This window comes from Chamaea fasciata, unplaced genomic scaffold, assembly GCF_029207755.1.
Source record: "Chamaea fasciata isolate MVZ Bird 193981 ecotype frontalis unplaced genomic scaffold, bChaFas1.0.hap1 SCAF_1, whole genome shotgun sequence".
Taxonomy (NCBI): domain Eukaryota; kingdom Metazoa; phylum Chordata; class Aves; order Passeriformes; family Sylviidae; genus Chamaea; species Chamaea fasciata.
The window spans coordinates 128,863,574-128,887,009 of record NW_027094086.1 but is presented as its reverse complement, the minus strand read 5'-3'; the positions used below and the strand labels follow the sequence as shown (position 1 = coordinate 128,887,009).

At 38.3% G+C, this 23,436-nt stretch overlaps 1 protein-coding gene across 7 annotated transcripts in view; it reads left to right on the top strand.

Annotated features, from left to right (window-relative positions):
• The window catches only part of PPP1R9A (protein phosphatase 1 regulatory subunit 9A), a 132,794-nt gene that overhangs the window by 98,240 nt on the left and 11,118 nt on the right, over nucleotides 1–23,436 (top strand). For 5 of the 7 annotated variants that reach the window (XM_066197236.1, XM_066197253.1, XM_066197229.1 and 2 more), the window contains 9 exons: nucleotides 2,419–2,574; nucleotides 7,950–8,003; nucleotides 9,869–10,098; nucleotides 11,475–11,571; nucleotides 11,711–11,882; nucleotides 16,076–16,233; nucleotides 16,796–17,096; nucleotides 21,156–21,243; nucleotides 21,342–21,419. In XM_066197236.1, the coding sequence (XP_066053333.1) occupies nucleotides 2,419–2,574; nucleotides 7,950–8,003; nucleotides 9,869–10,098; nucleotides 11,475–11,571; nucleotides 11,711–11,882; nucleotides 16,076–16,233; nucleotides 16,796–17,096; nucleotides 21,156–21,243; nucleotides 21,342–21,419 (1,334 nt within the window). The remainder of the gene's footprint in view (nucleotides 1–2,418; nucleotides 2,575–7,949; nucleotides 8,004–9,868; nucleotides 10,099–11,474; nucleotides 11,572–11,710; nucleotides 11,883–16,075; nucleotides 16,234–16,795; nucleotides 17,097–21,155; nucleotides 21,244–21,341; nucleotides 21,420–23,436) is intronic. The other 2 variants (XM_066197268.1, XM_066197261.1) reach the window with 1 other exon arrangement.

Genomic DNA, 23,436 nt, shown 5'->3' with positions numbered 1-23,436 from the left:
CTTCGTGTGTGTTCATTTTTCTTTTTGTATTCAGTACTCTTTCTTAAGTCTTTGGACAAATCAGTTTTATTTAAATTCATCTGTTTTATTCCTTTGCCAAAACTGATAAATGTAATTGGGATTTTGTATTAATATATTCCTTTAAAATGCACATGTAGCTGAGCCAGATCTGTTTTGTTTTACATAAGCAGGGCATGAGTTTACCGGTTAATGATCCTGTTTCTGCCTCCTCTTTGCACGCTTCAGAGATTTCCTTGCCACTGCTGATTGACCTGCCTGGATTTTTTTTGGTTGTGTGTTACCTTGTTTGTTTCAGGGATAATGACTACAAAATGGAAAGTACATGGACTGTTAGTATTTTGTCCCCACAAAAATTTCTTTCTCTGAAATCTCAGTGTGATTTTAGTTGTTAGTCTTTCTGCTTCTGCTTGCCCCGATGGTGTGTGAAGGTGGCATTACATGCTCCTGGAATGAGCCAGGAGAGTTAGTAGCCAAATTTTCAGTTTAGACAGCTACTGCACATAGCCAGGGACAATGGAGTAGAAGCAGAAGTTACTACGGTAGTGTAACAGAAGATTTTTTTTGTGTGTGTGCTTGAAATCTAGACATACAGAATGACAATTTCGGGTATTGTTTTGTTTAGCTATAATGCTTACATGCCTGAAAACTCCAGTGAGATGGACTATGTATTCTTTACTTCTTTTAAATAAGAAGAGGCAAAACCAGCTGTTAGCTTTTTTTTTATAGAAGGCTATTGAGATTCTTAGGCATGTATGCGTAGTAGGTGTGAAGTATATAAAATTAATGGTTACTGTTTATTTCATTGGAGAATATGTTACTATTTATAGATGCAGCAGTAACTCACCAAAAATGTGCCTTGCTTTACAGTGACTATTTTAAAGTATGGGTGTGCATTTTGGTGACTTACCTTCTTTTCAGTAGTTCTTTCAACATCTTAAAATTTTACTAATCTATTTTATGCTTTCTGTGTGTTTTGGCTTTGTTTTTTAAAACTTTAGTGATTTAAAAAAAGAAGAATGTGGGGTTTTCATTATCTTTAGAGGTTCCTTTTAACCCAAACCATTCTATGATTCTCTGTGCTGTCTGTGTGTACCTGTGCACCTAGAGTCAACATCTTGCATGCACTGCTTTTTAGTTGAGAGAGATTCACGTAAGCCTAAACAACAGCTGAGAGACTGAATTAAGGTAGGAAGCTGAGGTTTGAACTGTTGTTCAAACATCTGAATTCTTACCTCTTGTTTTGAAAAGTCTTTTTGTCAGAAAATTACACTAATAGGTAACTTTAACACTATGAGAAATATACTTCAGCTAATAATATTATGTTTCTTCATCTCAGGAACTGAAAACTCATGAAGAAAAACTTTGAATAGTTTTGTCAAAATTTTGGTGGTGTTACTGTATAAACATGAAAAGGACTGTGCTGGTCCCCCCGCCCTTCCTTTTCCATGTATTTATTTAATCCCAAGCCTTATAAATCCAGATGTGGTCCTGAGGGGAGTGTTGGCTTTATGATGTGTTTGCACAGTCATCTGCTCAGCCAGGAGGCTGCGATTCGTACGCGCTGTACTCCAGCTTCCAGAGGGAGCCTGCAGAAGCAAGGTGGTACCGTTCACCTTAGGGACGGGGAGAGATGAGCACAGACATGTGCAAAAGACTGAGTAGGCAGCTTGGGGTTCAACATTGCAAGCTTTTTCTTTTCAGTATTATTGTTTTGTTTGTTTGTTCTTGAGATACTGGTTGCAGCTTACGATTTTGAGAAACACCCACATTTATTGTTTGTTCTAAACTAGTTCAAAGCAGCTCCTTATTCAGGGGGAAAATTGAGTAAACTCTGGCTTCAGACTCTGAACTTGTCTCTGACACTCAGTTTCTTTTTCCTACTGTTGTCTTTCTGCGTGGGTGTGACTTTTCTATCGTTAATTTGTTTATGAAGAACAAAGCAATGAATTTTCAAATTCAACATGGAATATCACTGGAGAATTACTTCATCCAGAATGACTTTACTAACGACTAATCAAGATCCTGTTGGTTCTATTCTGCTTTTTTTTTTTTTCTGTTTGGAAAAGATTCCTTGTTAAATCTGAAATAAATTTGGAGAGTTCTTCCAATGGAAAGGAGGTCTCATGTGGAAAAGGGTGAAACCATCAAAATATAGAGCGAGTAATGCTTGATAAATGAGTTGTTAGTGCTTAAGAGACTGTTTTCTCTCTTAATGTCCTGAAATACTACTGCGGAGTTATGTTTTGTCTGGTAGAATTCATCAGTATTGGGGTTAAAGACAAAGATAACCTTTTTTGTATGCGGAATGCTGTGATTGCACAGTATCTTAATTACTCTTTGAATAGTCTGTGCATAATAAGAGGATAACTGGAATTTCTTAAATGCTATAAAATTAAGACAGGGGAATATGCTACAGATGAAGAAGATGAAGACATGGGACCTGTCCTTCCAGGAGGTGACATGGCTATTGAAGTGTTCGATCTCCCTGAAAATGATGACATGTTCTCTCCCAGTGATGTGGACACCAGCAAACTTGCTCACAAATTCAAAGAAGTAAGTTATATATCAGAAAATACTCCTGAAATACACCACTGAACCAGATTTCTAGTTATCTCAGCGCTCAGTGCTTGGGTTTTTTCTCTTGAAAACTGGAGTGGTTGTTAGCTTTTTGTATGCTTAGTATTTGAAATTACTCATGATGCTTGAAAGAAGTAGAACTGTCATTTGGAGATATGGTGTCAGCTTTCAGGTGACTGTTGATGAGGGCAATTTATAAATTAACTTTTCAATACAGAAGTTACTCTGCCTCAGCCCTTAGTTTGATCACATAGACAAAGTGCAAGTTAATTCATCACTAGCAGAATGCTGGGGTTTGGGATTGGTGTTTTTTTGTTTGGTTTGGTTTGCTTTGGTTTTGTAAGATTCCAATAAAAGGTGATTGGGAAAACCAAACAACAAATGTTAAATTTCAGTGAAGAGAGACACGTGAAACTCATCCTACACCATTACACAGTAACTCATCAGTGTACAGACATGTCATGTGTTTGGCCATGTGTTTAGAAAGATGGTCTATTGGGGAAGCAGCCCTACATGAAGATGGTGTTTTACCAAAACCATAAGAAGTTTATGGTTAGACAATATAGATAGCATCCACCTGCACCAACTGTGGTGTTCATTGTGGTCATTGAATTAATATAATTTCACATACCAAAGTATGGAGGGACATTTCTTCTGTATTTTATGCTGTGCTTTTGATGTGGCTTCCCTTTAAGCTTTCCTGAATTCTCATGCAAATAAAGATACAAAACAATGGATGTATCTAAGCTTACAGTAATGGGCTGAGTGATGGCAGTAAAGGACTTTTTTTTTTTTAAACAAAGGGAGATGGAAGGGTTGAAAGTAGCCAGAACCTCGTAGGAGATTTAAGCAGCAGAACCTGGGCCCAGAAAGGAGTTTTCAAATACCAGAACTCCCTTTTTATCCTTCTCCACTTATCCTCTTGCCCTCACTCAAACCAGAAATTTTGTATATTGTATATGGAAATATTGTATAAATGTATTGTTACTACCCTCTAGTGAGAGTCATGTGTGGAAAGTAATCAGTCAATGAGCAACCAGGTCTTTCCCTTTTCTGCTGATAGCCCTTGCAGCCACTGAGTGCCTACTGTTATTCATTGTTGGTTCCTGAAAGCTTTTTACATTACTTTAATTACAATTTTCTCACTCCATATTTTGAGTTTCAGGCTCTTACACGAATTAGCAGAACATTTTACTTTGTTTGCTAATACTTTACATCATACATAGAAATACAGTCTCAAAGTAGTGGGAAGATGCTGCTGTTCTCCGTGTGTCAGCGAGTTGTCCAAGGCCATGCAAAACACAGATGCAGTGATGGGCAAGAAACTCACCTTAGAATAAATGACCTTTAAATCTGTGCCAGAATAAATGACCTTTAAATCTGTGCCTGAACACAGTTTCCATAAACTGAGGCTCTTGCCATACTTGAGCTTTTCCAGACTCATTTGAAGTTATTTGCAGACCTGTCTTCTGTAATGGGCTTAAAACGCTGTTTTAGAGACCAGATGAAGGTGCTTTGGGATCCTTGAGTGTAAGTGTAGATGAGAGCCTGAGAAGAAAACATGAAATGCTCCTGCCGAAGAGTGGACTCTTTCAGCAGCCCACGCAGTTACTGCTGTTATGAGCACACCACTTTTGTTTCACTGATTGTCTTTAAGAGTACACAGCTGCGTTTTGTTGGCTGATGCTGAGTGAGTACATGTATTTTTCTTGGTATTTGCCCTGAATTCTTTCAACACTAGAGGACTTGTTCATGATCACACTGCACAAGCCCACACTGTGTTTTCTGGAATTGTATTTAAAGAATAACTGTTCTTTCTTGTTCTTACTCCAGAGATTAATGAAAGTATTAGGCAAGTGGGTAGGACATAATCTTTAAGCATAATAGTTTGACCTAATTAGTTGAATTCAGTCTTTGCAACAAAAAATGTGTTCCCATATTCTGAGAGCACTCTTACTTAAAATGCCTTGCTTTTAGAATGAAAGTCAGAAGAGAAATGGGCATTCCTGGGTGAATCACTGTACTTCTCAAAGTCTTGTTTTCCTGTCTGTAAAGCAGGAAAAATAGGACTGATTTTTCTTAACTGCTTCAAGAGAAAGAGCTAGAAACTTTATTTTAGCTGTGATGATTGAAGAGAGACAGGATCTGTAGGGAGAAGGGACATTTATGTAAGAATTCATTATTTCATGTTTTAATGAAATATATGAAGAATGGATGATGATTATTATATGCAAAAAATATATAATGATTACGTAAAAATTGTCATGGTGATCAGATTCTATTGCGTACTTTCCTTCCCAGTATACTCCGGATATTTTAACATTTGCTAGACTTTCATCCTATTCTACCTTTTTCAATCTTAATGAATTCAATCCATTTTCTTTCTAAAAGTTACCTTTTATAACGAATTCTATTGTTTTGTAGAAAATTAATCAGCTTTTCAAGACATACTTGAATAGGAAATGTTCCAAAAGTTACTCAAAATGTCTTTGTTAAAGCGAAGCCTTCACAATTTTGTATTGATTTATATCCAAAAAGTATACAAAATAGTATCTGCCAAGAATTTGTCTGGTATTAAATAGGACATGGAATAAAGATTTCTGATCCCCTGTTAGTAAACTTGCTTAAAAATTCAACTATGGAATCCAGATTTTCTTGCTGAATAGTTGACCTTGCCTGTTGTTTGGTCTAACCTATACATGTGATAGCAATTCTCATCTATTCTACAAGCATAATTAGTTCCTTTTTTAGAAAAAGTATATATCCAGCCACACATTTTTCTGTTAAGCAGAGAAGTGTCTTCTTTCTTCTGCCTCAGTGGGATCTGCTGTACCATGTACTGATTCGATGATCTGACTGGGTACTCAGTATTCATTTTTTAACTTAATAACAGGGAGCACAAAAATAACTGTTAAAAACCATCTGTACCTGAGCAGATTGTCATTTATGCAACAATTTGGAGTTTATTTGTATGTAATAATAAGCTCTTTAAGTGCTCCTTTTGGATTTGTGGGGTTGTAGAAGAGATGGGAGTGGACTGTCAGCAATTAGCCTAAGGCTTTGAGTCTTGGCTTTTCAATGTCATTATTAGGTCTGAAATGGGAAAATCTAGCTCATCCATTATTCCCCTGATGTTATCTCATCCCAGAACAGTGTAGCAGAACTATGCAAAGGGTTGGGCATTTTATAAACACCGTGATGTTTTGAGATGGTTCTTTGATAATTTTTCACTATTAACAGGAATGCAATGGGTAGAAAAAACAGTTCTCATTCTCTTAAGATTGTAGATCAGAGGTTGGAATGACTGGGCTAAAAAATTGCAAGTTACCTCTTGCAAATGCTAATTAAAGTATCTTTTATTCCTCTAATGTGTATATAAAAATGTGTGTGTCCTTCTCAGCTTCCTGGCCTACTAGGTGCAGTGGCTTCACTGGCAACTTCTTGCCGTTAACACCAGCTCCAGGGCTGCCAAGTGCCCTGTTCTCAGCTGCACTGGCACCTCTCCATCCTGGCGCAGTAGCCCTGCTCTCCCGTGGAACTTCCCCAGGAACCCCGTGATCCGTGGGTTACCTGTGTTTCTGCAAGCTGCTGTAGTCAGTGCTTGGTTTCATTTGAAATGAAATCTTACATCTGCTCTCACATGGAGCACATGAAGAGTCGTAACACTTTTCAGTGCAAAGTCAAAAAGTGAGCATAAGTAACAGATGATCGTGGGGAAGTTCCTACAGTCTCCTCTGGAGGCTGTGACCATGAAATGAGTGTTGGAGAGAAAATTCCTAAATAGAACCGGTGAATCTGTCTCTCCTTTGTTCTTTCCAGCATAAATTGAGGAATTCTCCTCCTTAAAGGACTAGGTGTATTCAGGAGATTAGTTAAGGCTGATTTCCAAACCAAACTGTATCTGAGAGTGTGCATTTCCTGCGCCACAAGAAGGGGCATTCAAGAGACTTCATGAAAAGGGAATTTCTAAATTAGCTTAGAATTTTTCAGAAATACTTGTACTGGTCAGCTCAGCTATAGCTCCTTTTACTTAGAAAAGTATTCCTGTCTTCCAGAAGAACTTCTCCTTTGATCAGTTTGCACCTTTTCTTATTAACAGCTGGTTCTTTAAGAATGTAGCCTTTGCTTCACCAGAGATGTTAGTTTCTGGTTCAGTACAACGACCTCATATACTCTATTAGCTCAACATAAACTATTCCCAAAAGCTCGTGTTTATCTTCTAAGAGAAGTAACCTGCATGTAAAACATGCTTTTCCGGTACTATTTCTTCTATGCATAAATAATAGACGATGCCTTATCTCCAGCTGGCTCAGGCTGTAATTCACTTTTTGCCCTTGCTCTCAGCTCAGAATCACTGATTGAGTGTAAGGTTTTGGGGCCTGTCAGTAGTTTGTCCATGCTGCCTGCTTTAAATAGTACAGCAGTGTTCATGTGCGTGATCATTTCCATTTGGATCAGGGTTATGCTGTTGAGGCTGTGGTTCAGTTTGTACTTCAGAGCGTTCCTGGAGCCTGTGAATAGCAGACCTTTGCAGTAAAACTAAAGGTGTTTCAGGACATGGCCTAATACATTCAGAGTAGTGACTGTTCACAGGATCAGACTAATGTTGATTAGTATGGAAGAAATCCCACAGCAGGTGTGCAGGTGGATGCCAGGTCCTCCACACCAACCCTTTCCCTGTACAGATCCCCTGTTGTTGTGGCTGCTTGGTGATGTAACTACAAACTTTAGCACGCTGCCTGGGCTGTTAATCTGCTTGCAATCGCTTTGTTGCTTGAATGCTGTTGCTGTTATTTACAGTTTCCCTGTGTAACTGCCCTCAACTGAGATTAGCTGGCTTGAGCAGAGTAACTGCAGCTATTAGTGAAGGATAGCATCAGTTTACCTTTCTTCCTGCATGAAATAAATGTGTGGAATCTTCCCTCAAGGTTTTCCTGACTTCTTGAGTTGTTAAATCACTTATTTCCATATTTGCTTATTTGTAATGTGCCTGCTTTAATCAGTGCAATGGGACTTTCAGCACTGGGACATATTTCACATTCATATCAGAGGAGAGCAAAGCCCAGCAGGATAACATCTATTTTTTTAAAACATAAGACATTTGGTTTTGCTAAACAGATTGGATGTTCTGATTTGAAATTATGAGTGGTTAGACGGCATCCTATCTTTAATTAGGTTGCACAGACTGAGTCATTTTGCAAGCTAGACATTTTAATTTACAATCTACTGCACTGCAGCACTCTTCGGGGCCTTCTGCTATGTAATAAGGTATTCAACTTGCAGCACAGGCTTTAAAAATGCTGGAGTACTCTCTGTGACTTCACTTGTTTATTTTATATTTTCAATTCTAGTTGCAAATCAAACATGCAGTTACAGAAGCTGAAATTCAGAAGCTGAAGACAAAGGTAAGAATCAATATATGGTTAATACATGTTTTTTTCTTCATGCAAAATCCGATCTGAAGACGTATCTTTATGTGGGTGGAGAAGTCAACATCCTTATTAAAGGCTGATTAAGAAACACAGTGGCTCAGCTAAATCTTCTCTTGGTGTATATTCTTTATTCCAAGTTTCAAGTAAAAATCTTAAGTGCTGCTATTACAAGAAAGTGCCAACTTTTGTAGCTTTAATTAGACATATGTTTTAAGGGGTATCATAATGACTAAATGGCAGATTGCTAGTTTTAAAATTCTGATGCATTTTTCAGGTCTTAAAATTATATTTGGATTGAATATTCAGGTTGAAGATAGTAGGTTTTATATTTACCAGTGATGTTAAAGTATCCCTATGCTACTTTCCATTATCGACATTTTTAAAAAACCTGATTTCTTTAAAGTTATTTAATAGAAATTATTTTTTATACAGAAGAAAAGGTGTTGTTTCTTATTATCGCAGTTCTCTTTAAAAGATAGTCGAAGAAGGAAAAATATCATCAGTTTAAAAGAAAACGTTATCTCATCATCAGTTGCTAGTTAATAAATTAAATTTGCTATAGCAATAAAAAAGAATTGGGTTTTCTTGTACTAAGGTAACCTTTATGGGAACCTAACTAATTATTCAGTTGTTCAGCAGTACTAGGTTTTATAATGACATCCTTATCTTTGAATCTGGGTACATTATAAAGGAAATAAAAATAAGAAAAAGAGAAAATTGTACTTCAGAAAAAGATTTTAGGTTATTATTTCTTTCCAGCAGCATTTGCACTCACTGTGTATTTTGCATAGTGTTTATCAAATCTGCATAAATTACTGCTAAAAAAAAAAATTAGAGCACAACTGTTTTGTGTAAGGACAATTTTTGTTGTCCTGTCTCAGTCCAGAAAGTCAAAAACCATCCTCTGCTTTCCAGTTCCAATCTAGCGATTGGAGCCAAACTGTCAATCCCTTGGGATTGTGCCGAGGCCCATTGACTTGATGGCATCAATGTGTGGGTGTAAACATTCATCTGTGCAAATCCATTTGCAAAATCAGGGTTAATATGCCTTTTAACGTTGGACCTTTTTACCTCATCCTTTCAGTAGAGCTGAAGAAAATGTGACTAATTTAGCTATGTTACTAATAAAACTGCAAACAAGGTTTTGGGGTTTTTTTATGTGTATCATCCATGATGCTAGCAGAGAAATTGATGCCTAGAGAAAATTAAAAACTCTTGATAAATAAACAGGGATGTTAAGGCATTTTTTTGTTCACTAAATTCTAGGAGCTAGGATCACACAGGATGCTGTATAACCATACCCTTATCCAGCAGCAAACACTGAAACCTGCAGGTAGCTTCAGTTAGGAAATGAGAACCCTAACACACAAAAAAAAAAAAAAAAAAAAAAAAAAAAAAATCTGGAAATCAAATTCCCCCTTCCCAAAATAAGAAATGTCATCATTTTCTGAAAGTGTGTGAATGCTTTATAGCACCTGAGTCACATGCACAAAGCAAAATGCATCCCATGTGCTGGCTGTTTAACCCTGCGGTTTGCCTGAGTACTCCACTATTGACATTTTTAAATGTCACCCAGTCAGATAGGTTAGTATAGCCCAGAGAAACACAGAGGCTGCGCTGGAACACTGGGCAAAAACTGTGCTTGGTTTTATGAGGAAGAATAATACATCTATCAGCCTGTTTTCTTTGTTCTGGAACACTCTTCCCACTGCTAGCATATTACTGTTGAAGTTACTGATTTACTGATTCTCTCTATTTGCGTTGATTGAATTGATCCTAAACTATTAGGCTGCACTTTGCAGCTTTTTATGGACTGCATCTCCACTCCTTTTTTTCAGCTGCAGGCTGCTGAAAATGAGAAGGTGAGGTGGGAATTGGAGAAGACCCAACTCCAGCAGAACATTGAGGAGAATAAGGAAAGGATGATGAAATTAGAGAGTTATTGGATTGAGGCACAAACCCTGTGTCACACGGTGAATGAGCACCTCAAGGAGACGCAAACCCAGTATCAGGCTCTGGAGAAGAAATATAACAAGGCAAAGAAATTAATCAAGGATTTTCAGCAAAAGTAAGCAGCTACACCAGGCTCATCAAATGACTTAGTGGCCAGATAGAAAACATGTATGTGATATATTTTGAAATATGAAACCCACTGTTAAACACCTGTAAGGTAAACACTATTTTCCACTTTTTTATTAATTAAAAGTATGGACTCTTAATTGTGGAAAAATGCTAGTATTCAAGCTGTAGTCATACTGTACCTAAATAAACACTTAGTCTGTAGTATTCCAGGTTGGTATGTTTCAGAATTAGGAGATAGCTCGATGTAATTGCAAACTATGAGTAATCACAGTATAGCATTTGATTAGCAAAGTTTGCAGCAATTTATTATGGGTATTGTATCAGCTGGATTCATTCCTGCTGTGTAGTAATGTGACATCAAAAAGAATATTGTTTTGTTACATTTTACATTTTATTTTTCTTCTTCTTGTAGATGCCAAGAATGTTTGAGCTGAATTGAGCTAACTGATGATTTCCTGGCCCCCTCTGTTTCATGTGGTCCCCTCTCCCTGGTGGCTAGCAAGAATAATAACATCTTACATTTTTATAACAGCTTCTATTCCCCAAATTACTTTTTTTTTCTTTTTTTTTTGGTAGCAGCTTTTTTCATTTTCTGCTGAAATATACTTATTTGAAGAGGAAAACTCAAAAGACATACAACCATGTCAAGTGATAATTGGGACTGCAGAAATGACTATCCTGTCCCATTAAAAAGGGAGTTAGGTTGTCAGAATATCACTACCTATCTTGGAAATTCGTGACTGTTCCAGAACTAGTTTGCATCTTGTGTGCTTTCTGTCACAAATTTCTTCAATATTCAAAATAAAAAGAGATAGGGCAAGTCACTAGAATGGGTTTGGGTAGCTTTCTATTGACATTCTGCTTCATATTAGTAAAAGATCTAGTCAGTTGTTTTTAAATACCTCAGACACCTTAACTGATCTAAAAGATTTCCTTTAGAAAATGCAATTTGTACCTGCAAACTTACAGGTTGTCCTTTCTGTGAAGGAGCACAGTCATACTCTGGTAAAACAGAGACTTTGTTCTATGTTCTACAACAGAGAGCAGCATAAATTAAGCTATGTTCTTTTTGTTGTAAACACAGATTAGGAAAAGAAACTGGTATAACTGTTTTGATTATTGGTAAGAACAGAGATTTTTTTTTTTCCAGATAAGTTTCTCTTACCATTCTTATATCACTGCCTAGCATGTTCACTTGGACTAATTGCTTAGGGTTTTGTCCTGATTGCAGTTTCATAGTTCTTACTAAGTGATAAATTATTTGCTAACGACAGATTTTTCTGATGAGTAGCAAAACATTTTATTTTTTGTTTTGCTCGGATTGCTTTGATGACAGCAAATATATCTTTTTTTTTCCCTAAGAGAACTTGACTTCATCAAACGCCAGGAAGCTGAACGGAAGAAAATAGAAGATTTGGAGAAAGCACACCTTGTTGAGGTTCAAGGCTTACAAGCTCGTGTGAGTAGCATTTACCCTTGTATTTGAAGAATGAGACAATTCTGTCTGATATTCCGGAAAAATAACATCTCTAATGGGGAGGGTGTGTTGGGGTGAATATTGTTGGTAATACGGTAATACTGTGTTGTATTTCTTTCAGATACAAGACTTGGAAGCAGAAGTTTTCAGGCTAATGAAGCAAAATGGAAGCCAGGTTAACAATAACAACAACATTTTTGAAAGGCAGACATCTTTTGGAGAAGTTTCTAGAGGAGATCCAGTGGAAAATCTAGATACTAAGCAAGTGACCTGCCTGGATGGCTTAAGTCAAGGTTTGTTTGAACCAAACCATTAACTCCTATGAATCATAACATCTTAGAATGGTTTGGGTTGGAAGTAATTTGAAGATCATTTAGTTCCAATCCCCTGCTATAGGCAGGGACACCTTTCACTAGACCAGGTTGCTCGAAGCTGCCTGCAACCTGGCCTGACAAAGCTGCCTGCAACACTTCTGTGGATGGAAATGCCACAGCTTCTCTGGGCAAACCTGTTCCAGTGTCTCACCCCCCTCACAGTAAAGAATTCTTTCCACGTATCTAAACCTAAATGTCCCTTCTTTCAGTTTGAACCATCACTCCTTGTCCTGTCTCTACAGTTCGTGCCAAAGAGTTCCTCTCTGGCTTCCCTGTGGGCCCCTTCAGATGCTGGAAGGTTGCTGTGAGGTCTCTGCGCAACCTTTTATTTCCCAGGCTGAACAGCCCCAACTTTCTCAGCCTGTCTTATGGGGGAGGTGCTCCAGTCCCCTTATCAACATCATGGTCTTCCTCTGGACTTGATCCAACAATTCCATGTCCTCCTTAGGCTGGGAGTCCCAGGGCTGGATGCGGCACTCCAGGTGGGGTCTCACAAGAGCAGAGGGGCAGAATCACCTCCTTTGACCTGCTGGCCACCCTGCTTTGGATGCCGCCCAAGATTCCTAGAAACCATAATATTACTTATTTCTCTGTTGAAAAAAATCAATACATTATGAAATAAATTAATTTCTAGCAAGCACAGAGGTGTTTTATTGATATTGATATTTTAGCAGTCGTTTCATGTGTGGACCCCAACAATATTCAAATCAATATGAATTACATTTTTAACTGTGTGTATAAAAATATGTGAATAAAAAAAGAGCTAGTCCTGCTGAAATGGTATTAGGTGATATGCAGACCTTGTGCAATTGGTTTTCACAAACCTTCACAGACCTGTTTTTTTCTGTAAAGAGTTAATTGTAATGAAACCTCTGAAGTTCAGAAAAGCACCCTGGATGACAAGAAAGTCTGTATTTCTGCCATAGAGACTCAGTAAGTGTTATAAAACTTTTAATACTTAGAAGTGCTGTTAACACAAATCCTTTCAGTAGTTTGTTTCAGGAGAGGAAAGTATGTTTTCTTCATTTGACTCAGAAAAATTATGCTTACATGTACTGTTGTAATAATGTCAACACACATCTATGGCTCAAAAGCTAAAATTCAGGAATTTCTACATGTAAAAAAATAAAATAAAAACAGTAAAATTCATTCTAAAAGTTGGAAGTGCTTAGTATAGCATTAAAAATCTACATGTCAGTGCTTCAAAATTGTTTTCCAATTGATAGCATTTGCATGAAAATTTTCGAAGAGCTGCCTTTTTTCATTTCAAAAATGTTTTCCTGGAGAAATGTTACCAGTGTTAGTTATTTCTCGGTGTTAAGACTACATGATCTCTGAATTTAAATGCCCAGGTTTAACCACATGAATACGAACTAGCTAGCAAGAATGGATAATTGGCAATGATTTTTTGAAAGCTGAAGCATCATAGGTAGACCTTAGATTCCAGGCTGCAATTGTGGTTTTAACAAGAGAAAAAAAAACCCTCCTTTTTAAAAATAAGGATATCCTTACATGTACTGTAAAACTCCTTGACTTCCATATACCTTTCCCAGTAAATTCTGTCTCAGTTTCTGAGGTCTGTGTCAGACTCTAACATAGTGATACTTACTCTGCAAAGAGCCTACATCTCTGTATCACTCTCGTTTAAACCTTTTAAGAAAAGAACTTGCCATCAACCCATGGATGTTTGCAGAGGAGCTATAAAGGGCAGGGTGTTGTCCATGATGTTTTGGAGGTGAGTAGAGTCCCTCTGGGTCATGTGGGGTTGTACACACTGCCTTAGTGACATTCACACAGGTGCTCCAGTCTATTTTCTGGCTCGTGTTTGTCAAGTATAATGCATGCTTCTTGATCAAGCCTCTGCATTAGGTTCCTGGGGTAGGACTGCATGTAGAGAGCCACATCCCAGAATTTTGTTCAGGGGTTTGCAGGTCTGTCTTCCATCAAAAAGTTAGGGTATGTAAAAATACAATATTCTAATTAAAGTTGTATCAAGTATGTTTTTTGTTTAAGTGTGATCCGAGGTGTTTATTACATTCATGCAGTGTGGGAGGCATGAGAAGAAGCAGTGGATGCAACCTGATGGTTACAAACCATTTGAGCATAACTGCTCCTGATGCTGCCGATGCTGGGGCTGTGCTCAGCATTCTGCCAGACTGCACGACTCCTCAGGCTGTAACACAACCTCACACTGAGCTGAAGGGGCTGCCAGTAACATCCATGGAAGTTAAAAAGAGAAAATCAAAACTACTGTGGCCCACATAATTCTTCCTTTGCTTTGCCAGGGAATACTAGACTGCAGATTGTGTTTCCTTTACAAATATATGGTTTATTCTGAGAGTCCAGAAGTGCATTTAGCTTTCTGGTTTAGTGATCACAAGCTGTGTCTGCAGTAGACAATCAAGCTGTTTACTGGCAGGAGTCAGTGGTTTGAAATCTAAACTGTTAAGTGCCGAGGCCAGCTTTGACACTCTCAGACTTTGGCATCTCTGTGCAAGTGCACGTTCAGGCCACTTTGTGGCTCTGCTTTCTGGGTGTCTTTGGATACCCAGGGATGCATCAGTTCACAGAAGGAGATTTTAAATTCTCTCAGCCTGTCTAATGGAAAAACAGTGGGAGTACAGGCGAGCTCTTTCCTGCTTCACAGTGGTACTGAAATAGTTCCGATGGAAGAACGTTGGAGTCAAGTGGTTGAACGTCTGATGAAAGAAAGTCTCATTACATTGACTCTGAGAGTGAAATGAGACTTCTTTCTGAGAGATTTTCCAGACTCTCCAGTGGGTTGGGAGATTACTACAGCATTATATGAGTTTGTGGGTTTGTGCTGAGGGGGCTGAGGGCCAGTCACTCTGCAGAAGAGGGAGCTGGGACTGGGGATGGCAGCACATGTGACTGGGGCAGAGACCATCTTACAGCAGCCCAGCTCCACTGCAACAAAGCAGGCCAAGATGGGGTGGAGGAAGTCGGAAGCTCCAGGCCCAGATGGTCTCTTACTTTAAGAAGGCTCATATGAGAACTTCTGTGAATACCATTTGCAGTCCTATGTTGATAGTTTGCACAATTTCAGCAGTGAAATGAAGGGATGTATGGAAGTGTGTACACCTGAAAGAACAAATACAAGCAGTTCAAGACATGACGATGTGTAGTTACCCTGTGGCGTACTTAGGGCAGAAGAATAATGGCAAGTCAGGCAATGCTAATTATTCTGTAGTATCATGTGAAGTAAAATTTAACTCTTGCACCTAGAAGAAAAGCAAAAATATCTGTAAGATCAGATTTTAATTAATTAGTGTATTCTGAATCCAGTATATAGACAAGTAAATTTATCTAATGGATTATGGTTTGATTTTTTTGTGAGGATTGAAAAAACAATTGTGAAAACCATGAGAATCTATTCTTTTTCTAGTAGAAAATACAAAAAAAAAACACTTAAAAATGGTTTTAGTCTTAGTCACTGCAGCTTTGTAAAATGTTAAATTTCCTGCAATACTCAGATTTCATTTGAGCAGATGGTTGATAGCTAAGACAAGTACAACTCTGTCAGTTTTAGCTGTAGAGGCAAGTCATACACGAAGTGTTCAGTATACTTTGCTCACGAGATATTCAGGCGTCGAGTGTCTTTGAAGCCAGGCAAGTAGGATGGTTTCATTGTTCTGTTTTTTATATTAAATACTTCTCCAGTTTTCATGTATCACACAATGATGTTTATGCCCTGGTAGAGGAGAACTCTTTGCAGGCCAAGGACATGCAACTCCATTTGAAGGAGTCTAAAGTGGATCTGCTTTCTGGGCTGGTACAGCTGGGTTTGTGTGGTCAGCTGTGTAACAGTGGGAATATTCAGGTGAACTCTTAAGTATCTGCAGTTGATTCTTTGCTATGCCCTTGCTGAATCTGTACAGATAAACTTGTTTATGCAAATAACTTTTTCTGGGAGTACTATAGGAATAATGAAGGTACAGGCACAAGTAAAATGTGTCTTTTCTAACCTAAATGATTCTATGTTTCTATGCAAATGCATGCACTTGCAATTAGTTTGTGCAGCAGTTCCTTTTCTTAGAAAATGTAATGAAAGATCCTTCTGTTAAACAGTTCCAAATCATGTTTCAATACAGATTTCAATGAAGCAGTTCCAGAAACAGAGAGACTGGACTCCAAAGCACTGAAGACTCGAGCTCAGCTCTCAGTGAAGAACAAGCGGCAGAGGCCTTCCAGAACGCGGCTGTATGATAGCATCAGTTCAACTGATGGGGAGGACAGCCTGGAACGAAAGGTGAGGAGGACTCTACCTGCTCTTTCAGGATTCCTGTGGAGTGCTAGATTGCCCCTGTAAGTCATTTCATCCTCTGTCTTTATCCTTTCATTGTAGCACAGGCAGTATTTATTCCTCTGTGGCCAGTCTGCTGTGAATGTCCTTGAGTGATGTGCAAGTCCAGTCTCCTTTTGAGTCAACAAACCTGTTTTTGTGGTTCTGTTGTGTTTTAACTGGAATCCTGGTCTTTTTGATTTATATGTGCTTTATAATGCAGAGCGGGTCTTTTCATTTATGCAGGAGGTGAAAGGAGCTTGAATTGTGCATTTCTCTATTTGTTAATTTGTTACCACAATTGATACAATATTTGCTCATTGTTTTGTCCTAATCTGACTTTGTCTGAAAGCAAATAGCAATAAACAACACTGTGTGTGGTATCAAAGGGTAATGCCTTGAACTGCTACAGCATTTCATACAAATAGAAAGCTAAATAATGAATAAAAGAATTGCATGTTCAAAGTAGATCTTGCTCTGTTTGCTTACTAAGTGGTATAACGTGCTTTATAATCTCTTATACCAACAGCCATCACACAGTTACAGTAGTCCCATGCACATTTCAAAATCACCACTGCCCTTATGCATGAGAGCATCCTCACCAGCATCAGATTCTGGTGCTTCCTCCCTCTCCCCCGTGGCTAGCAGTGCAGCAATCTCACTTGACAACCTAACTGAAAACCAAGAAGAAGAACAGCACCACAAAGGAGGTGTCCTTTCCCCATATGCTCGGGGAGACACTCCACTTTCCTCTCCTTCAAAATCTGGGCACAGCTCTGAAGCATCTCCTTTGCATCACCCAGCTGGCAGGAATATTTTACAGGATAAAGGTATTACTGTTTCTTTTACAATAAATTGATGCATCATTTTGCTCACTTAACAGCTATCTACCTTATGACCTTTTGTTGTGCAGTAGTACCTTAGCAACTAGAAGGTCATTATCTTGTAATTTCTTTTGCCTAACTGAAAGTCAAAAATTTTAAAATGACCTTCTATGATGGTGTAAGGAAAGGACAAAGTTTCAAATGGGATAAGGAACTGCTTGCTTTCTTTTTTTTCTGGCTTTCTTGGAACTCACTGAAAAAAATGGGGAAATCACCTTTAAGAAAATTATGTCTTGTGATTTAAAAAAAAAACAAACGTTATTTGACCTTGGGACACCTCCATATTAGAAACATGCTTAACACAGGGCACTCACTCAAATAATGTAATTTTGGCACTGCTAGATGATTTTTTTGGAAGGCGTGGAAAGGAGTGTAAAGCAAGAACAACAGATTGTAGCTTTTAATTACTGAGACGGGGAAAAGTCTAGGTTTAATGAGAGGTTAGTGTCTGGAGATTTTTGATTTACAGAAAAAAAAAGCTTTTTTGGTGGGAGATTTGCCTCATTGTTATTAATTTAATTCAGATTCTTGAAATGTTCGGTGGATAAAACAGGATGCAATTATATGTAGCTCAGGTATATGTCTCAGATACCAGTTTGTTATAAGAATTGATAATATGAAATGTCACAGCATACTGAGCTGTCCTTTTCAGATGCATTTCTAAGTCAGAATTAGCATTTGACACCACTTCAGCATTCTTAGCAACGCACCTTGCATTCTCAAACTGTCACATAAGCTAAAATACATAATAAAAATTGTTCATAAGTGAGGGATGCAGGAGGAGGTCTAGATAGGTTCATAACAGACTTCAGCTTGTGTCTGAAAAGACTTGCTACTGATTTAAACCCTGGGAGTTTTTTCATCTTTATACAGGGTTTTCACACAAACTCATAAAAGACAGTGTAATGAAACTTTACTGAATTTAGGATAGGTTTATATATTGCAAGCATTTTTACATGAATTCTGAAATTGCTAGCTGTAACTACGTTAAATTGTTAAGGATTCCAACCTAAATTCAATATTTGAGTTTTGCAAGCAAAAGTAAGGGTGTGAGCGTAAGATTGTGACTTTCCAAACTCAACTTGAATGTGTGATTGGTTTGTCAGGGAAGTCCTAAATCCTGCATTTCCAACTGATGTATGAAAAATACCTTGATAAAAAATTGCTGGAAACTAACCTTGTAGTGTAAGGAATAGGGTATTGCATTCCACCCACGGTGTCACTCTTTCCATTTTTGGCTTGAAAAACAATCTCTGTCTAAGTATTGCTGTCATGCTTTCCTCCTGTGACTGTAAAGTAAACAGCCAATGCTTTTGGGTGTGTCTAATTCTGCTGAGTAATATGTTAGAATTAACCAGAGCAATATAATTTCAAGTGGAAAAAATCGTATTTAATAAGTTCTACAGAGAAAAGAAACATACTAGAGTAGTTGTTTGGCACCAAGTGTAGCAGCAATGCTATTTTAAATGATTGTTAATTTGTCTGTTAAACTCATGCAGCTCAGAAAACAAAAAGAGGCATTGCAATTTTTTTTGTGTTCAGGTGGGGTTTTTTAGGGATGGAAAGAGAGCTCCTCTGTGGACACACACGTGGCCATGGGTTAGTCTCTCTATAGCAGAAGTGAACATAAGCAAGCTCACATTTGTCTTTTCTTCTCTCTCCTATGAGATCCTGCTGTGTTGTGGGAAGGGCTGAAGTGGCATGAGATTAGTTTCATTGCAAAATGATGAGCTTATCGTATCTATGGGATGAGTTTATTTTCTTCAGTTCTGCCTGGTTTGTGCAGCAGCAGCATCCTTTGATAAGGCAGTGAGGTGATCGTGGTGGGCAGTGCTCACTGACGTGAGGCTGCTGCAAGTGCTCTGTGACTGTGGATAGGGGTCTGAGGTCTGGTGTCTTCCACACCCATAAGCCACACATTACTGCAGCTTTCAGCTAGGGGATGGAGGTGGTGGAAACAGCTTCTGTGTAATTTATTCAGAGAAACCAGCTTTCCCTTACCTTCTCTGAAGAACTGCAAGGAGACGGGGAAGATGCACTCATCCAGGGTGGGCAAAGTCCCCTCCTGCCCAGGCGGGGCGCCCGGGCTCTGGTTCTTGGTCACTGCCGTGTGCAAGCATTGAGTACTTCGTGCATGCAAGTCCCTGTAGATTCAGATCCACACTGCCACTGAAGCTGGTTTAGGGACCTGGCCTATCCATTCTCTACCATGTCCCATAGCCAGCACAAATATTTTCCTCAGCAAGTCATCATTCTGTAAAGGGCCCTGGCCGGCCCCTGCTGTGTGGGAGGGGGATCATAGGGGTATAAGAGCTCAAACAGAAATTTGCCGTTCCAAGTAGCTGCTGTGTATTCCAGTTGAGCGCTCCAGGCTATTTTTTTCTACTACAGCAGCAAAACTTCCATCTATTAAATGCTTTAATTATTTGCCCAATACAAAACCACTGTACTTTATAATTTCTTGACTTTCATTAAAAAGTTTCTGAAAAAAAAAAACCCTTGCCCGGAAGCCCCACTTGCCTGTGAATAGCTAGTGTTAAAATAAATGTTGCAAGTTTTAATTCTTGTGACAATTTTGGCAGTGGTTAAATGAGAAGTGTGCATTAAGGGTGAAAGAGGAACTGTAAGAGGAAACAGGAAAGAACTATGCACAGTGTAGGGTTGATGCAGAGTGTACATTGCCTGAAGTTCCTCTCTACCTCTGTGGGGAGTGGATTTCTTCTTTGGAGACTTTATCTTGCTCTTGTCATTCTTCTCATTACTTTCTTTTGTTTGCGTTTTTGGAAAGAGATTGCCTGTTAGTTTTTCTTGTATTTTTTTTTTTTTAACATAAGGACTTGTGTTGGTGGAAATAGTATGGCTTTTAGTGTGGGTATTGCAAAATGCTTATTTTCCTACTTTTCAAAGGATTTAAGAACCAATTAATTGCACGTTAAATTTTTTGCTCAGTTGAAAACTTGGACAGATACTATCTACAGATGAATGCACAAAGTTCTATACACACAGTTGACTGTCCTGTGATAGGACTGTGGTACTTTGGGTTAATTTTGAGGGTTCAATTTAAGTCAGCAACACTAGGAGAAATCCACAAACCCAGCAGTGCTTCCAGTTAAAAGCTGTGTATGTCTGAGGTCATGTTGCAAAAGCCGCCAAACCACAAGTGACTTGAATGACTGACCTTCATTTGCTTCCTCTAGGGTATTCGGGAAGACTCTTTATGGTCAAGAGTCACTGTGTCTGAATTTTTTAACTACTGTGTGTTTTCTTTTAGCTTCCATATAGATTTCACAGGATGTTTGCCAGACTCAGATCCATTGTTTTGGCTTTATAGGTTCTGCAGCCTGTTTCCTCTTTAGGATTTAATAGCATTTGTAGAAGAGATCAAAAATTGATAGGTGCCTCAGGGCAAATTTATTAATGAAGCTACTTTGAGGTTTTGGGGGAGGTTGTTGTTTGTTTTTTAAATCAGAATGGTTAGATTTTAGGTTACGTGTTCAGTTTAACAAAGATATTCAGGCTAAACTGATTGACTGTTTCACAGCATGTCCATCAGGAAAGGTACCCTTGGCTCCAAAACTGAATAAAGAATTTTAGTAGTCATTTTGGAAGTAAAGCATACATACCAAATGAATTCTGTAAAAAATAAATGTAAGCAAACTACTGCTGAGTTTAAAAATGGATTCACTGGAATGTTTGCCTATAAATACTTTATTTAATTACATATATTTGTTCAATTTATTACATATTCATTAAAACTCAATATTAACTTAAGATTTTCTTTAATTAATATAAGATTTTTGTGTATTTTTGAATTCTGAAATGATTTATTTTTATTCCTGTTCACACCATCATCCTAAAAATGAGAATTCCCCTAATTAAATTGTGTCCTCACACACTTGTATGTGTTTGGGTATCTAATTACGAAAAGATACACAAAGTGTTCTGGATGGCAAGTACCAATTAAAATTAATAATGTACATTCTTCCATGTACAAATGTATCCTAGATGGTGCCACAAGTGCTCAGGCAGCAAGAACAGCTAGCCCTACTGTAGGGCATACAGAAAAACTAAAGCGAAAACTTGCAGATCTTGGGTAAGCATTTTGTTATTTAATATACTTTTTCTTCCTCATTAAAAGGATTGAAAGTAAAATTTCGAAGATGTTTCCTGATATTTTTAATATTCTTATAGGGCTCCCTTGAGAAGGAGTTCAAGCAAGGGCAAGAAGCGGAAAGAGAAAGAAGCTGTTAGGGTCACCTATGGCAGTAGGTATGGGTGAGAGATTGAGGATGCGAAAAATTGTGTGCCAGAAATATTGGAAAAACCTAATCGTGCTAGCAGATGGAATATTAACAGTTCCACTGACTTCATAAATAAGTGTTAAGCTTTGAGATAACCTGAGCTTACAAACCTAGATTCCTTGGCTCACAAAAGACTAACATTTAATCTAAAGATACTTGGAGGTTTGTAATGTCATAGAATCATAGAATTTCTCAATCTGGCAGTGACTCACAAGGATCATCAAGTCCAACTCGATCACTGCTGCTGTTGAATCCAGTAATGGGATTTGCAGAAACAGATTTTCAGAGCAGCCCTACAGGATGCACCCAGTCAGTTAATAATATCCGTGAACCAGAAACCGTGACACAATTCCACTTTTTTTTAAGCCCCCGGAGTGAGGTTGAGTGGCAGCTGTTCACTGCAGCTTTGCAGCACCCACACTAGGAGTGCTTTCAGAAGTTTTGGGGTTTTTTTTCTGAAGATAAACATCTTAAGTTGAAAAATAGGAAAAATGCTGACTGCATGTCGCATCAACAACATCAGGCATGGCGTTGTGAATTCCTTGTGAGATCTGATGAGACAATATCATTAGCATCAAAACTCTGAATAAATAAATGAATGTTCACAGCAACAGGAGGCAACCTTCTTTGCAAAAGTTAGTGTAGATTTTTACTGAAGGCCTCTCCTTACATTTCTTTGAGTCTGATGGGATCACAGCATGGTGCCTGGTTCCAGGTATGAAAGGCAAAGTCAGGAAGGCTAAGCAAACTTAATATGTTCCGAAAGTCTAGAAAGGACATAGCAACTCAAAAACTCTGCACGTAAAACAATATAAAAAACCTACCTGATAAAAGAGCTATTGGAAGAATGCAAAGTTTGAATGCTATTCAAAAAAACAGTGGTGGAAAATTAGTATGTAGCCATTTGTGCAGTTCTGCTGACAGTCTGGTATATGGAGACCCAGTGACAAGTACATTGTGTAGCTCCATAAAATCAGAAAAGCAAAATAAACCTTCCTTACTCCCTGAGGCACACTGTGCTGAAGTGCAACGTTCTGTCTCAGCATACATTTTTACATTTGTATTCTGCAAGTATCTGTCAGGATCTTCAGTGATCTTAGGCAGCAGTCATCACCTTTCTACTGGTGTCAGAAAACCTGTCCCAGTGCGTCTGCTTGCAGCTGACATAGAGGCAGTGATACTCACTGCTGGGTTTCCCTAGTGATAGGGAGAGCTTTCTTAAAGCCAAATCTCTGCACTTCATGTGGCTGTGAGACAGCTAGTACCCTTAGCAGGGAGTTAGACATCATGCAGCATTTAGATACCAAGCCACAAGGTGGGGGAAATGAATCTATACTTGTTTGTAAGAACTTGAACGACCCTTATGCCAACACAGGATGTTGCAGATGTTTATGAGATCTCACAGGTGTCAGAGAGAGCAGATCTCAGTGTCGAGATCAGTTGCGTATTAGTCTGTGTGGTAAATCAGTTTTTTGTGTTGTCTTTCAGTATTTCTTTAATACAGTTCAATATCCCAATTACAGTTACTAAAAGTAGAGTTTAATACTGCTTTCAGAGTTGAAATTTGTGAGCATTTGTCATTCTTACTCAACTTCTGTTAACGGGAGTGTAACTGTTTCAGCTTAACTTTTTAAATAGCTTTTGCCACTTCTTTTGTTAATAACTCCAAAGAACTTGCCTCAGAATAAAGTTTTTCTCTACAAGTCCAAAGCTGTATAAGCTCTTTGAAAGAAGGAAGATGATGAAAAGACAGCATCCTGTTATAATTATGTCCATTACAGAAACTGATTGATGTAGAATTAATCATGTTGTCAGATGAGTGTTGCATGCATTATTTTGCCCTTTCCAGAAAGTAGCACTCAGGATGTGTAAATAAAATCCCAAATTATTTCCTGAAACTACCACTAATGCTACAGATATGAAAAAATACCCCATTTAAGTAAGGAGCATATATTTCCCTGCCTGAAGTTAGGTGATTTGGGCAA